The sequence below is a fragment of the Physella acuta genome, unplaced genomic scaffold (genome assembly GCF_028476545.2).
Source record: "Physella acuta isolate Inbredline_101_S28 unplaced genomic scaffold, ASM2847654v3 ptg001328l, whole genome shotgun sequence".
Taxonomy (NCBI): domain Eukaryota; kingdom Metazoa; phylum Mollusca; class Gastropoda; family Physidae; genus Physella; species Physella acuta.
The window spans coordinates 601,797-617,500 of record NW_026732843.1 but is presented as its reverse complement, the minus strand read 5'-3'; the positions used below and the strand labels follow the sequence as shown (position 1 = coordinate 617,500).

General features: G+C 38.1%; 2 protein-coding genes and 1 non-coding gene across 5 annotated transcripts in view; 2 read left to right on the top strand and 1 right to left on the bottom strand.

The window, feature by feature from the left end:
• The window catches only part of LOC131958447 (ragulator complex protein LAMTOR5-like), a 182,498-nt gene that overhangs the window by 60,364 nt on the left and 106,430 nt on the right, over nucleotides 1-15,704 (bottom strand). The gene's annotated exons all lie outside the window — the stretch shown is intronic.
• Nucleotides 1-15,704, top strand: part of LOC131958438 (uncharacterized) — a 33,981-nt gene that overhangs the window by 15,473 nt on the left and 2,804 nt on the right. Inside the window, exon 1 of one of the 3 annotated variants that reach the window (XM_059323479.1) lies at nucleotides 12,571-15,045. The exons of the other annotated variants lie outside the window; for them this stretch is intronic. Coding sequence (XP_059179462.1) covers nucleotides 12,576-15,045 — 2,470 coding nt within the window. The 5' untranslated portion in view covers nucleotides 12,571-12,575. Of the gene's footprint in view, nucleotides 1-12,570; nucleotides 15,046-15,704 lie in introns of those variants that run through there. 3 annotated transcript variants of the gene reach the window in all.
• LOC131958476 (U6 spliceosomal RNA) lies at nucleotides 666-771 on the top strand. The gene has a single exon (XR_009389240.1). It is a non-coding gene; the product is annotated as a U6 spliceosomal RNA (small nuclear RNA).

Genomic DNA, 15,704 nt, shown 5'->3' with positions numbered 1-15,704 from the left:
AGTGAACGCAAATAAAAAAAGCGCATAATAGTGCGCAATATTATTAGTACTTTTAAAATTTACATTAGTTTTTTGAGAAATCGGAAGTAGCGTAAATTACTACTTCCAGTCAACGGAAATTACTCAAAATTTAACAGAAGGTAGAGAATTAGATCTTTTACTTACATGTGAAATTTCATTTATCTATCTGAAATAGTACTCAAGTTATAGGCTTTTAAAAAATTCAAAGTAGGAAAAGTACCACTTCCGGTTATCGGAAATCGCTCAAAAGTTGATACGGATCTACGATTTTGATAAAATACTTATATATAAAATTTCATCAACCTAGCTGTAACGGTACTCAAGTTATCGTGTTTACACACGGACAGACACACACACAGACACACACACACAGACATACGGACAAGATTGCAAAATTATGTTTTTCCGTATCAGTGAGGTGTAAAACGTCGAGATTTGTAAAAATCTCGATTTTTTTTTGCACGATTACAATACTTTCTCTATACTACGTATATACGAGAAAGTAAAAATGTAATGTTGATGTACTTGTTTTAATTGCAAATAAAAGTATTTAAAAAAAAATATTCTCTTCTGGGATCAGTTAGAAAACAAGCTGCAAGCGCTTTTGCAGTCCCCTCTCTTCCTCTCTATCACTATCACTACCACTACTGTTCACGCAGTACATATAATAAAATTCGAACGATACAGAGAAGATTAGCATGGCCCTCGCGCAGAGATGACACGCAGAATCGTGAAGCGTTTCCAAATTTTTTAAAACCTACAATATCGATATAGTCATAACTCTAAACAAAATCCCAATACAAAGAGATAGGACGGACCTAGAGCAAAAAGCAAGGACGGTAGCTATATATAGACAGACTATTTGGAACAGCAGAATAAAAGCAAAACACGACAAGGTACAGTTCACGGGACACGTACTAGACTTGATTTATCGTAGACGACTCGACAATGACAGCACTCAAACACATATACCATAATTAACAACACCAAAACGTAAAGAACATATTACACTGCTTTTGCCACCTGGAACGCCTAATCGAACTGACACATCCCCCTTTCATCACACCCTCTCCGCCCCCCGCCCCTAAACCTCATGATCCCAATATCAAATTTCCCCTCAAAACTGCATCCACTCGTCCCCATCACCACCACCCCTGTGATGAAGTACTATGTTAAACAGTGACAATGATGTATTATCCAAATACATTTCTAACAACATCAATGTAACTCCCACCCCTCAACCCCCATGTCCCCACTTTGTGTCGCATCATTTATCATTTGGCATTTCATTTTCCTATTGTTGCTTTTTGTGTATTGTTTTATTTATAAAGCTTACAAACATTGTAAAGCTATCATTTGTTACTATATTACTATTATCATATATGTAATGTACTTTGGTCCACAACGTACAAATGACCCCAATGACCCGTACTCCTTTTATATTCATTGTATTATCACCAAATTAACACTTACAGTTGTTGCGTTAACTTTACTAACTCTTTTATGTGAACACCAATTTTTTTACTTTCTCGTATATACGTAGTATAGAGAAAGTATTGTAATCGTGCAAAAAAAAAAATCGAGATTTTTACAAATCTCGACGTTTTACACCTCACTGATACGGAAAAACATAATTTTGCAATCCGTATGTCTGTGTGTGTGTGTGTGTCTGTGTGTGTGTCCGTGTGTAAACAGGATAACTTGAGTACCGTTACAGCTAGGTTGATGAAATTTCATATATAAGTATTATATCAAAATCGTAGATCCGTATCAACTTTTGAGCGATTTCCGACAACCGGAAGTGGTACTTTTTCTACTTTGAATTTTTCAAAAGCCTATAACTTGAGTACTATTTCAGATAGATAAATGAAATTTCACATGTAAGTAAAAGATCTAATTCTCTACCTTCTGTTAAATTTTGAGTAATTTCCGTTGACCGGAAGTAGTAATTTACGCTACTTCCGATTTCTCAAAAAACTAATGTAAATTTTAAAAGTACTAATAATATTGCGCACTATTATGCGCTTTTTTATTTCGCGTTCACTTGGTGTGCAATTAATTTGTCTACGAGATTTTATTCTATTTTTAAAACTTTAAGTATTTAAAATGGATTAAAAATCATGTCTATAGCCCGAGTTCCCATCCCCTGTTATTTTATATAAAAATATTCGAGAAAGTTTAGGGGAGATCACTCCCGGTTTATTGATCAATAAAACTCCACTGTATCCCTACACGTGATAGGTACACGCCTACCCACCCCTAACCTGTCGGTACTAAACATTCATCTAAACATAAACACCGACTTGAACATACCAACCTTTCACCCTCCCACTAATTCGCTCACACAGCAATCTGTTCGTCAAACCCTCCCCCCCCCCCCACCCACACACACTACAAATGGTAACACCTCAGCAGTCAGATAACACAGCACAAAATTTGACGCTTGGCTTGCCTTAAAACACGCAGTCACCCTCTACACTTAATTGCAAAAAAAAAATAAAAAAAAAAATAAAAAAAAAAAAAATTACACTCTGATGGTGATATAAAAATTCACAAGTAATAAAATTTTTTGGATCCCTTGGGACACCTTTCAATAATAAACCGAGAGTAGTCTCTTCAAAAAAAAAAATTACACTCTGATGGTTACAATTTAACCCACAAAAAACTGGTATGAAAACATCATTAAGTGCAGCATATTTATTTAACTTTTATTCAAATATGAAGAAATGTATATCTTTATCGATAAATTCATAAAACTCGAAAAAAATATAAAAAAATAAAAATATATAATTCTCTTCTGGGATCAGTTAGAAAACAAGCTGCAAGCGCCTTTGCAGTCCCCTCTCTTCCTCTCTATCACTATCACTACCACCCCCACCCCACCCCCACATGATCTGGTGAGCGGTGTTCACTCTGTTTACATTTTACAATCATAGAGACGGGTTTGGTGACGGCTATTAGGGGCAGATAATTGAGTTTGAAACGATTTTAAACTTAGAGGAGGTAACTAAGAGGAGGCTGCTTTCACGTGGGGGGGGGGGGGGGTTTAGTGTTTTTAAGCAAATATTTTCAATGGCAGCATTGGTACTGTCGAATTCACAAATTATAAATTACTTAAAAGTAGAAAAAAAAAAAAAAACTAAATAGCGGCGTATGATACGCAGCGGGTCGGCTCGTTAGATTATAATTAAAACGCATTTTTTTTTGTTACCAGAATAGATTCATAATGTTAACATTTTGTAAAATAGACAAAGCCTATTCTCTTTTTAACTTTAAAATGAGACTACACGTTATAGTGTTTGTTCTACTGAATAATTGATGTTTTTTTTTTAAAATATAAATTACACAGCATGGGGAACAAAAGTAGGTGGCTCAATAGGAATATAAATATAGTAAGCAGATACAATTCCCCAGCAATATTGTAAGCATATTGGAACACAGTGATTGTTTTATCCGATGGTATTTGCTGTGCCCGATTTTATAAGTGAATGCATGATATACCGGATAGAATTGTTGGATGAAGTCTGGGATGTCTAAAATGACATCGGGTTTTGGCGGTTAACATTATGTACATGATTCTAGAAACACTTTAGCTGCTCCAGGTCAAGAGTAAAATATGCATGTTTTACATAAACACAAATGAAATCGTGTTTGGTTTTTTAAATTTATGTTAACAGAAAACCCTGATAAAGGAAGAAAAATATTGTAAGTTTTCCAGAGTTGTTTTGTAACGTTTTATTCTAACCATTTCAACATCTTTGGAAAAATTAATGCTATAAAGCCGTAGCTTTATTCCTAAGATTTACTGTTCTGTAGGATTTTGATTCATGCTATAAAACTATAACATTGCTGCCAAGACTGATTCACATCCCATCTGAAACTTCAATTGACTTAGCTAAATATACACATGTATAACACTGTGTACGTGTATCAGGTATATTAAAGATTCTTGCCGAGGTTAAGAAACGTATGACCTCTTCTTCGTGTGCCCACTGAATCGCTAGATATAAAGAGGAATCTCCTCTTTATTGCTAGACTAAGCCAAACTGCAACTTTAACCCTCGACATGACCAGAGAACTCACTTTAATCATAAACCATAAGCTTAACCCTATCCTAGACAATAACACTTGCCGTAATTGTTAACATAACACAATCAACGACCGTAGGCGTATACCACCAAACCTCTCGCCTCGTTAGGCGTGAAAGCGATGCCGGTATTTGCTGTGTGCTGAATGCACTGCTCTAACCGTACGAATTTGCTGTTTTACTGAAGAAGACATTAAAACAATATATTTTACTTGGTGTCGTCCCTCAAATTGGTGTCACCCGTACCGCATTCCGCCCCCGACTGGTGACGTCACTGATCCTGACTTTAGCCTTGCACCTAATCTAAAGTATCCTACGTACGACTGGCAGTTTTATTAATAAGACCGTCTTTTGTTTTTATCGAACATATCATAGTTACTTCTATATCAAGTTGTACACATTAATAATTAGTAAAACCTAATGTACAAAATCTAAAATTTAGCTGCAATCATCAAAGCATCATGGACCACCAAGTAGCTTACTAATTATATTTAAAAACTTGTTTTAAAATAGTTTTTACTAGGCATACTGCCTAGCTTCGCTTAGGTTTTCAAAAACATTTGAGAATTTGAATACTTAATTATTTAGTGATGGCTGAGGTGTGGAATGCTTAAATTTAAACAGTAATGCTAATTTTAGAGAACATGTTGTTGCTGTTCTTTGTTGTTTAAAGTCCATTTTCAGAGAAAGTATTGAAAAGTTCGAAATGTATGACTAAAATGGAATTAGAACTACAAAAGTTCCATGGACAGAATATCTCATAATTTATATTACATTGACTTTTAAAATTAATTAACTTATTTAATAAGGATACGTACCTTAATTAACAACTTAATTTTTTACTGAACCTAATGCTATACTTCGTCATTTTCTGTTTCTGTTTAATATAGTATACAATTGTTTGAAAAATAATTATTTTAAAAAAGTTACCTCCCTTGAAAATTGAAGGAATGAAGTATGTCTTTGTTTACTTTTTCGCAAACAATTGTTTATAAAAAAAAATACGTCATCTGGACAAATCTAACAACCCTAGGGGCTTTTCGACGGGAATAATGGTTTTTTTTTGTTATCCTCCGGGGTCGGTCTACGACCTCACAAAATATTAGGGAGATCGTTCGTCAATTTATTTATATATATTTTGTATAAAGAGAATTTCACTCGCGGTCATTTTTTAGCCCTCGTTGATGGCTTTGAGTCTGACCAACAGTTTTTCCATACGGCATATTCTTATATAGAGGTGCATGCAAAAAATTAGACAGATATACAGAGGTCAAGTACCCTAAAATGTGTTGAAATTATCCTGTAGTTACATAAAACACACCTCACAAAATTTCAAGGGGGTCGTCGGGCAAAAGTTTTTTTCGTAATACAGCTCATATGAAGAGAATTTCACTCGCGGTCACTTTTTAGCCCTCGTCGAGGGCTTTGAGTGAAACCTACAGGTTTGCCCTACGGCCTAGCCATTTACCTAAGAGCATGCCAAAAATTAGCCTGATGTGTAGAGGGTAAGTACCCTGAAATCTTTCTTGAAATTACCTTCTGTTTTTCCCATAAAATACAAAGAATATATAGGGAAATACGACCGGTCAGTTTTGACCCATTTTCAGATTTTTCTCGGACATGGCGAGTTTTTTGTGACACATCTAGGCTTCCTACCATCTCACAAAATTTCAAGGGGTGGGGGTCGTTTTTTTCGCAATAGAGCCCATATAAGGCGCCGGTCAGTCGAGGTCAGTTTTGACCCCTCTACTTAGACTTGTTGGCCAACCGGCACCGGCTCTCGTGTTCTATCGCCCCAAGTCACACTCATGCCAAATTTGAAGCGCCTGCGGCGCCGGGAAGTGCCCTATCGGGCACCCGACAACTTTGCTTTATATATATAGATACCTGCAGCGCCTTTGGAAACCTATTTAAAGTATATGGAACAATTTAGCTTGTACATATCAACAGACCAGTCACATGTTAGACATCTATAATACACTTTTTTATTTTACCTTATCGGAAAATATTCACAAATAAGGCTTTTAACTAATTAAAACATGTTTTACACTTTTCTCCTTTTCTATATTATAACTATGCGGCTAGGCATAGTGCTGACCATACTATCTCTTCATATGCCGAGGTCACAGAAACAAGTGAACTCTACTTCACTTGCCCCATAGACCGTCAGGTTTGAAATTAAAACTTTATATTATAACTATAGTTACTGATGAGAATTCAACGGGATATCTATGACTTAACCTTAACCGCATCCTGAACATAACACTAAATCTAAATCTCGGTACATGAATTTTAGGAGAGCTATATTTCTAAACTGTCGGAAAAATTATATTTTTGTGATTAATTTATCAACAGTGGGGTTTTAATCAACTTAATAATTTTTAATCAAGCGGCCAAAACTGCCGAGTGAAATTCCGAGCACTTCTAACTGACCGATTCATTTCTAACTTGGCATGTGGGTCAAGACCCGATGACGATGCAATCTGACATAAAATTTGAATTATTATAATTAGGGGGTCATCCATAAATGACGTCACTCTTTTTTGAGGATTTTTACCCCCCCCCCCCCTCCTTCACAGGTCACAAAAAGCCAGGCTCCCCTCTAAAATGACGTCACACCTCAGCATACAACCCCCCTACTCAAAATTGCTGTTGAATTTCTCTTAAAGCATCGATATTTTTCCAAAATCTTTTCTGAACTCTGTCAACATAGAGTATTTTGATCAATTGCTATCACAAGTGTTAAAACCATTTTCTAAAACGCGAAATAACGGCTTAAACTCGTCTTCTGTCATTGCTTTTTTATAATGCACAAATTTGACGTCTCACCATATGAACCACCCCTCCTCATCACACACCGTCACAAAATTAAGCACCACTCTCCCCCTACGAGTGTGACGCCATTTATGGACGACACCTTAAAGTAAATATTTTTTTTTCCTTTTTAGTGCAAAATTATATAAAAGCTTGTTATTAAAAGCTTGTTATTAAAACGTTTTTACAAGCTTTTATTAAACTTGCTCCCTCTGTCCGTCTATATGCCTGCTGTTGTCATAGATTGAAACTGCCGAGCGAAGTTTCGAGCACTTTCAACTGACCGATTCGTTTCAAACTTTTCACGTGGGTTACACCCCAATGACAAAGCAATCTGGCATTAAAATTGACTAAATTGGATGCCTAATTAATTTTTATGAATAAATTAAAGTTGACTAAATAAAGTGGGTGGCCTACTATTTACTGCACTATTATAAACGCATTTTCATCTTCATTTGGTGCGCAACAGTTTTTAGTCATGTATCTCTATTGTATTAAACAATTACTGAAAGAAAAAAAAAACGTTTTAATAACAATCTTTTAAGCAGTGATGCACTAAAAATGAGAAACTAATTGTTTTTCTTCTTAATAATACAGTGCTATTTAAATAACTATAAAGAAAACGTGTGTCTTTTCCTAAATTTTATTTAAGGTATTGATCTATGCTTTACTTTATAGTTATTTAAGAAGTAGTGTATTATTATATATTTTAAGAAAAGCATATACTTTCTCCTCTTTACTGCCTTATTACATAAAAGCTTGTTATTAAAACGTTTTAATGCAATTTTCTAAAGCATTTATTTTATTTAACTTGCTTTTGTCTGTCGTCATGGACCGATACTCGAGGACAAAAAAATAAACAATTTCTAATCCCTACCCATTTCTTTGAAACTTGGCAAGTGGGTCAAGACCCGATAACAATGAAACCTGACGTCAAATTTGACTTAATTGGCCCCTTAATTATGGTTAAGGAACTCATTAATTTGTCCTATATACACAAAGTTTTCATGTTCATTTAGTGCGCAATTGTTTTTTAGTCATGCAACTCTATATTAATGTTAAAGTACTGAAAACGATGCATTAAAAACATTTTAATAACACGATTTTATGTTGTAAAGTACAAAAAAGGAGAACATAACTAAAAATAAAAGCGTGGGTCGTTTCTTAAATTCTAGAAAGGTATTCAATAAATAATATCGCGACCCACGTCTTTCTTTTTAGTTATTTAAATAGTAGTTCATTATTATATAATTAAAGACATTTTAAATTTTTCTCCTTTTTAGTGCATTATTACATAAAAGCTAGTTATTAAAACGTTTTTAAATATATTTTCTGGATGACATTTCTTTGAATTCCGGATTTCCCTTTATCTGGCTTTTGTGAATAAAAGAACAGCTCTGTTTATCGCTTGGCTTCTCCATCTAAACGTTCTAATCCCAATGTATTATATAAGCTTAACATAGATACTTTTTCATATGTTTCAAAATTATAATATGATGAGAACTGTATCAAACTTGTTTTATTTTGTCGAGAATATCATATGGTGCTTATTCGAAGATCAGGAATAATTGAAGAAGACGCATATCAAGAATTTTTATTACTATTGCAATACCAGATAAAGACGATATTCATTGTTGTCAATTAGACCAGGGAATAATGCACCGGAGTTCAGGATCAGTGATGCTGTTTGCTCTGGGTCTCCCCTTAGTAGCCAATTTAGAGGTGATCGGCAATGTCCCGACCCTGGCTGAGGGAGGAAATACTAAACAGAACACGTTGCCTATTCGAACTGCGAAGGTAAGTCTAAAGAGACATTAAACACGTATAGGCCTATTTTTCTATAAGACATGTACTCCCTTATAACCCGCCAGTAAAAAAAAAAACAACATAAAATATACTTTCGTTGTAGCTGAACAGGAAGAAAGCAAACGTAGCTGCACGCAAAGTGTCTAGCAATTATGTTAGCAAAGTTGGAGGTCGATTTTCCAAGACTAGGAGTTTAAACAAGAGCAGAAATAAAAAGGAAAAGGAAGAGTCTGGAAATAAAACCAAAAAAAGTTCTCGTAGGAAGCCGGCGGCTGATGGCCCACCCAAGACTTGCACGTCTCCTCAATCAGAAGTAGAATCAGAACTAGAACTGGTTGGCTCGCACAGCGGCAAGAGCTTAAGTGATCCTGACGATTCATCGCCAGATCCTCAGCTCTGCGCTGCAGAACTTACTCTCAATAGTCAAAAGGTGACATTAAAAAGTCCTAGTATCAAACCGGACAGCGATTCTTTTTTTGTCTGCACACGATGTGGACGAGAAAGTGTTTGTACTCATAACAATATACAACACCAAGCAGTGCGTCATTACAGCCCGCTTGAGCAAAACAATAAAGATGGAGACGTGTATTTGACAAGATCTATAGATAAACTATGCATGGATTCATCAGAATCCCAAACCGCGCCCACGCCAATGAATAAGACAGCGATCACAAGCCACTCATTTTATAATATACGGAACATTGATGACGAAAACCTATGTGTTCATGGTATAAGAACTTTAATTAACGATAAAACTGGAGAGGCATCTGACGACGAAGAGAGCGATTTCCTCTCTGATGTTAAAGAAAATAGAACATTTTTACTCGACTGTCCAACACAACAAAGAAAAGCTGAAATAGAAAACTCTGAGCCCAATGACCAACTAGGCTCGGTGATTACGCTTGGAGAAGTAGAGGACAAGGAGGACAGAACTAACGCTACCGTTGTAAAACGTCAGAAAAGTCAAATCAATTTGAACAATTCACATTTAGGAAGTGATTCGGGAAAGGTTTCGGGTACCTCTGTAGCGCATCAAGATGATGAAAAGAATATACCTGGCAGCAAACATGGTACGGCCCGTTCAGGTGACGTCAAAAGCAACCAGGATACTTCAAAAAAATCAAAAAGATCAGCGAACCAGGAAATAGATGACCAACAGGAGAAGAGAATCAAAGCTCATCACGAGGATAATAAAATGAATGAAAGTAAGGAAACTTCAACCAGCAAGCGTGACACGCAACCGACAAGTGAAATCGATCGAAGGAAAGGAAACCCAAACAAACATTTAGATGTCGAAGATGTGGGTCATCATAGATGCCAAGAAAGACATCAAACGCCATCGTTCCCGCGCTATATAATCGAAGAAGTTTGTTTGGTCGGGGCTAGTAGTCGATGTTGTGACTCTTGTGAAGCGAATCGAATTCTCGCTTTATTGTCACAAGGGGTGATCCAATGTGAAAAAAGGCTGGAGTTTGCCAATCAGCGCTTGATGGGACCACACTACTGTGAAGATTCGAACTGTCAGTCTAGATTAGCTAGGCATTACGACGATAGAGCGGGGGGCCTGGGAGTGAAAACATGCACGCCAAGAGGCTGCGACATATGTTTACCGGGATGTTTGGCAGTCCCGTCAGGCCGCATATGCATTGATGCCATTAAACCCTTTCGTATTTCAACTGAATGCCAGAACGCGAGTACGTCCACGCGAGATGAGGATGAAATGATCCAACACGATGAACGTGAATACAACAAGATGTTGAGGTCAGGTGTTACCTGCTTGGTGGCGGACGATTTTAGAGATGCCATTGAAGAAAATTACAAGCATTGTAACTCGGACTTCTCCGGTGATGTCCGTAAAGATTTTAAAGATTACATGGCTGATGCATCAGCCTCTGGTAGCCTACCGCGCAGTACTAGCGACTTGATGCGTGACGCTGGACCAGAGTCTTTAGCACAACCCAACGTTCTTTCAGATGATGAGGTAAATGACGGCGAAACAAAAGCTACGGATAGGAAAAGACCTATGTATAGGAAGATCACAGTTGATCCTAGAGACATTATAGAATACAGAAAAATGCATCAAATTCCCTTAGAAGGTATAGAGAGCGATGAAGATGTACACGGCAGACGTTCGGAACCGCTGGAGTCAAGAGGAGAATCATACGAGGGTGTAATCGTAACGGCGGCGGACAATCGCAGTAAAACAGATACATTGACCCCTGAACGGGATAAAAATGAGCGTAGTTACGATAACAAAGAAAGCGACAAGTCTCAAATTGATCATCGGGTCAGCGATGAAATTGAGAATAATTTAGCGTCTTCAATTTATGATGATGGAGAAGACGATCATCTAAAGGTTGCTCATATTGACGAGACAAGCAGAAATGTAACGGCAGAAACCAATAAAGATGAAGCAGTGAGTACTCCTATGACGGGAAGTTCCAGACCGATGAATCTAGACGACGTCGATGACCAAGAAAAAACCAAGACCAGAGGCAAAGAGGAAGTTGCCTACAATGTTAATGATGAATCGAGAAGCATCATTGACTCGACTGTTCGTGAGGACATGTCAGAGCCGGTGGTCACTGAAAGTAATGCGCGCACTGACACTGCAAGTAATAGAACGTCATCGCAAATTCCGGATATTGAATATGAAAACAGAATAAGCCATCCCTCCAAAAAATTTGCGGTCAAAAGTGTGAGCAGTGTACAAAATGCAGCAGAAAGTAGTGCAGTTCAAAGCCCCATCCCATTGAAAGTCACAAGTAAAGATAAAGCCACAAATCTGGAAAATACAAGTTTTGCAGAAACACCAACTAGTGCTGCACACAGCCCGCGCTTGTCAAAAGCTACAATTATGGATAAAGCCGATAGCCAGGAAAAAGCCAGTTTTACAGAAACTGCAAATAAAGTAGTTCGAAAGCCGAGCCCTACAAAAGTCACAAGTATGGATAAAGCCACAGGCCACGATCAAACAATTTTAGCCGAGGCCACATATAGCGCAGTACAAAGCCCGAGCCCGTCAAAAGTCACAAGTATGGATAAAGCCACAAGCCAGGAAAAAGCCAGTTTTACAGAAACTGCAAATACAGTAGTTCGAAAGCCGAGCCCGACAAAAGTCACAAGTATGGATAAAGCCACAGGCCACGATCAAACAATTTTAGCCGAGGCCACATATAGCGCAGTACAAAGCCCGAGCCCGTCAAAAGTCACAAGTATGCATAAAGCCACAAGCCAGGAAAAAGCCAGTTTTACAGAAACTGCAAATAAAGTAGTTCGAAAGCCGAGCCCGACAAAAGTCACAAGTATGGATAAAGCCACAGGCCACGATCAAACAATTTTAACCGAGGCCACATATAGCGCAGTACAAAGCCCGAGCCCGTCAAAAGTCACAAGTATGGATAAAGCCACAAGCCAGGAAAAAGCCAGTTTTACAGAAACTACAAATAAAGTAGTTCGAAAGCCGAGCCCTACAAAAGTCACAAGTATGGATAAAGCCACAGGCCACGATCAAACAATTTTAGCCGAGGCCACATATAGCGCAGTACAAAGCCCAAGCCCTACAAAAATCACAAGTATGCATAAAGCCACAAGCCAGGAAAAAGCCAGTTTTACAGAAACTGCAAATAAAGTAGTTCGAAAGCCGAACCCGACAAAAGTCACAAGTATGGATAAAGCCACAGGCCACGATCAAACAATTTTAGCCGAGGCCACATATAGCGCAGTACAAAGCCCGAGCCCGTCAAAAGTCACAAGTATGGATAAAGCCACAAGCCAGGAAAAAGCCAGTTTTACAGAAACTGCTAATAAAGTAGTTCGAAAGCCGAGCCCGACAAAAGTCACAAGTATGGATAAAGCCACAGGCCACGATCAAACAATTTTAGCCGAGGCCACATATAGCGCAGTACAAAGCCCGAGCCCGTCAAAAGTCACAAGTATGGATAAAGCCACAAGCCAGGAAAAAGCCAGTTTTACAGAAACTGCAAATCAAGTAGTTCGAAAACCGAGCCCGACAAAAGTCACAAGTATGGATAAAGCCACAAGCCAGGATAAAGCCAGTTCTACAGAAACCAAAATTAGCGAAGTAAAAGTCTCAAGTCCATCAAAAGTCGTTAGTATGGATCAAGCCACAATCCAGTATAAATCCAGTTCTACAGAAACCAAAATTAGCGAAGTAAAAGTCCAAAGCCCATCAAAAGTCACAAGTAAGGATAAAGCTACAGTCCAAAAAGCCATTTTTTCAGAAACCGCAATTAGCGCAGTACAAAGCCCGAGCATGTCAAAAGTCACAAGTATACATAAAGTCACAAGCCAGGATAAAGCCATTTTTGCAGAAACAGCGTATAGCGCAGTTCAAAGCCCGAGGCCGTCAAAAGTCACAAGTATGGATAAAGCCACAAGCCAGGATAAAGCCAGTTTTTCAGAAAATGAAATTAGCGAAGTAAAAGTCCCAAGTCCATCAAAAGTCACAAGTATGGATAAAGCCACAAGCCAAGAAAAAGCCAGTTTTTCAGAAACCGCAATTAGCGCAGTACAAAGCCCGAGCATGTCAAAAGTCACAAGTATGGATCAAGCTACAGTCCAAGAAAAAAACATTTTTATAGAAAACCCAAATAATGCAGTGCAAAGCCCAATCCCTTCAAAAGACACAAGTATGCATAAAACCACAAGCCAGGATGAAGCCATTTTTGCAGAGACAGGGTATAGTGGAGTGCAGAGTCGTAGTCCATCAAAAGTCACAAGTATGCACAAAGCCAAAAGCCATAAAAAATCCATTTTTACCGAAAATCAAAATAATGCATTGCAAAGTCCAATACCCTCAAAGGACAAAAGTTTGCATAAACCAACAAGCCAGGATAAAGCCATTTTTGCAGAGATAGCATTTAGTGGAGTGCAGATCCCTAGTCCATCAAAAGTCACAAGTATGCATAAAACCACAAGCCAGGAAAAGGCCATTTTTGCAGAAACAACGTATAGCGCAGTACAAAGCCCGAGCCCGTCAAAAGTCACAAGTATGGATAAAGCCACAGGCCAGGATAAAGCCAGTTTTACCGAAAATGAAATTAGCGAAGTAAAAGTTCCAAGTTCATCAAGAGTCACAAGTATGGAAAAAGCCACAGGCCAAGAAAAAGACAGTTTTGCAGAAACCACAATTAAAGCAATGCCAAACCGGAGCCTGTCAAAAGTCACAAGTATGGATAAAGCCACAAGCTACGAAAAAGCGATTTTCAAAGGGATAGCATACAGCGCAGAGCAAAGCCCGAGCCCGTCAAAAGCTCGAATCATGGAAAATGTTAGTAGCACGGGTGATGCTGCTAGTCCACACAGACTCGTAAACGCAAAAAAAGTTCAAACGATATGTCATGATGATAATCCTGAAGGTTTTTACACTGAAATCGGACAAACACTTTACTCTTTACTTTCAAGGGTTGACCCCCAAAACATCACTGAAGATGAAAGCGCTGACCGCTTAACAAATGCTATTAATTTTCTGAGAGATCTTATTCAATCAGACCTTTGCCTAACCAGAGAGAATTACGAGACCAGCAACGATAGGGGAGGGAGCGGTCAATTCAATTCAAGGGCTGTGTCAGAAGGTGATGCTATCGACAAATTCAAGTCATTGATCGAATCTTACTATAGCTCTATTGGTGATACTGGTACTGTCATTAGAGAAAACAATAAGGTAATACATTTAGGGGAAGATGGTTCAACCGCGTTTTATTTTTACGACCTGTTTGAAAATAAAGGAGTTATAGAACAGAATATGCAAGCTAAAGTTGTATCCCGCTACGACGTGGCTTGCGACGTAGTGGAAGACTTCAAACGGCTGTGGGATGAAATGGATATTCAAACACAGTCCACTACTGAAGTTGGGGCAGGTAATGTGCGTGCCAGTAGCCGTCGGAAAGGCTCCAAAAGAGACTTTGCTTCTTCTGTCGTAGACGATTTTGAAGAGGAAATTATGCAGCGTATTTTGACAACCGCATGCCAAACTGAAGAGGCATACAATGAAGCAAGCGAAGAGACCGAACCAGGCACTAAGGATCACATTTCTTCGCCGTCTGTATCTCTAAACGGGGAATCTCGTACAGAGAATCGCGAGGTGGAGCATCAAAGCAGCACAGACCACGATCGGGGACGTCCTTTATTAAATGAAGAAGATCCGTATGATGATGAGGAAGAGGAATCACCTAGGAATATCGCCAAGACCAAGTCAGGCTCGCCGACAGAATATGACGATGAGTCGCAGTACATTGACGAAGCTCAGAAATACATGGATGACGATTCTGGTCCGGATGAGATAGGACAATTAAGTAAGTGCTTTTAGCTGTGGCAGACATAAGTTAGAATTTACTTTGAGTAATGATTACATTTGCTAAAATTGTCAAATAGTGTCTCTATTCTCGCTGTCCTTTGTTACTTTGTATATGGTTATGTAGTGTTTTGCTGCACTTTCCTAATGTTCACCAACACATTTATACACAAAGTTTAATCTTTCTCAATCTCACCTACCCTTTTATGGTATGATACTTTTAAGTATAAACACATCACACAGACAAGATTATTTTAATTGTATTTCTTGCACATTTTAAACACGTCAGACAGACAAGATTATTATATATATATATATATATATATATATATATATATATATATATATATATATATTTGGCCGCATATAACCGACGTTGCCCAAAATGTGGCTGATGTATATAATTTTAATCTAAATGTCTCTTTGTGAACTTTGAGACAATTTGCCCAAAATTATATATGTATGCAGTTGCAGTCTAATTTAGTTTGTAGTTTCGAACCACTTTTCAAGCCTATTTTTCTACTTTACAGCAGCTGATTCATTTCACAAATTGATTCATCCTGGCTTAGATTGTATACGTTGGTGATTAGGCGCAGTGGCGTAGCTAGGGGGGGGGGCGGCCGCCCCGGGCGTCGACATCAAGGGGGTGCAAAAAAGCTT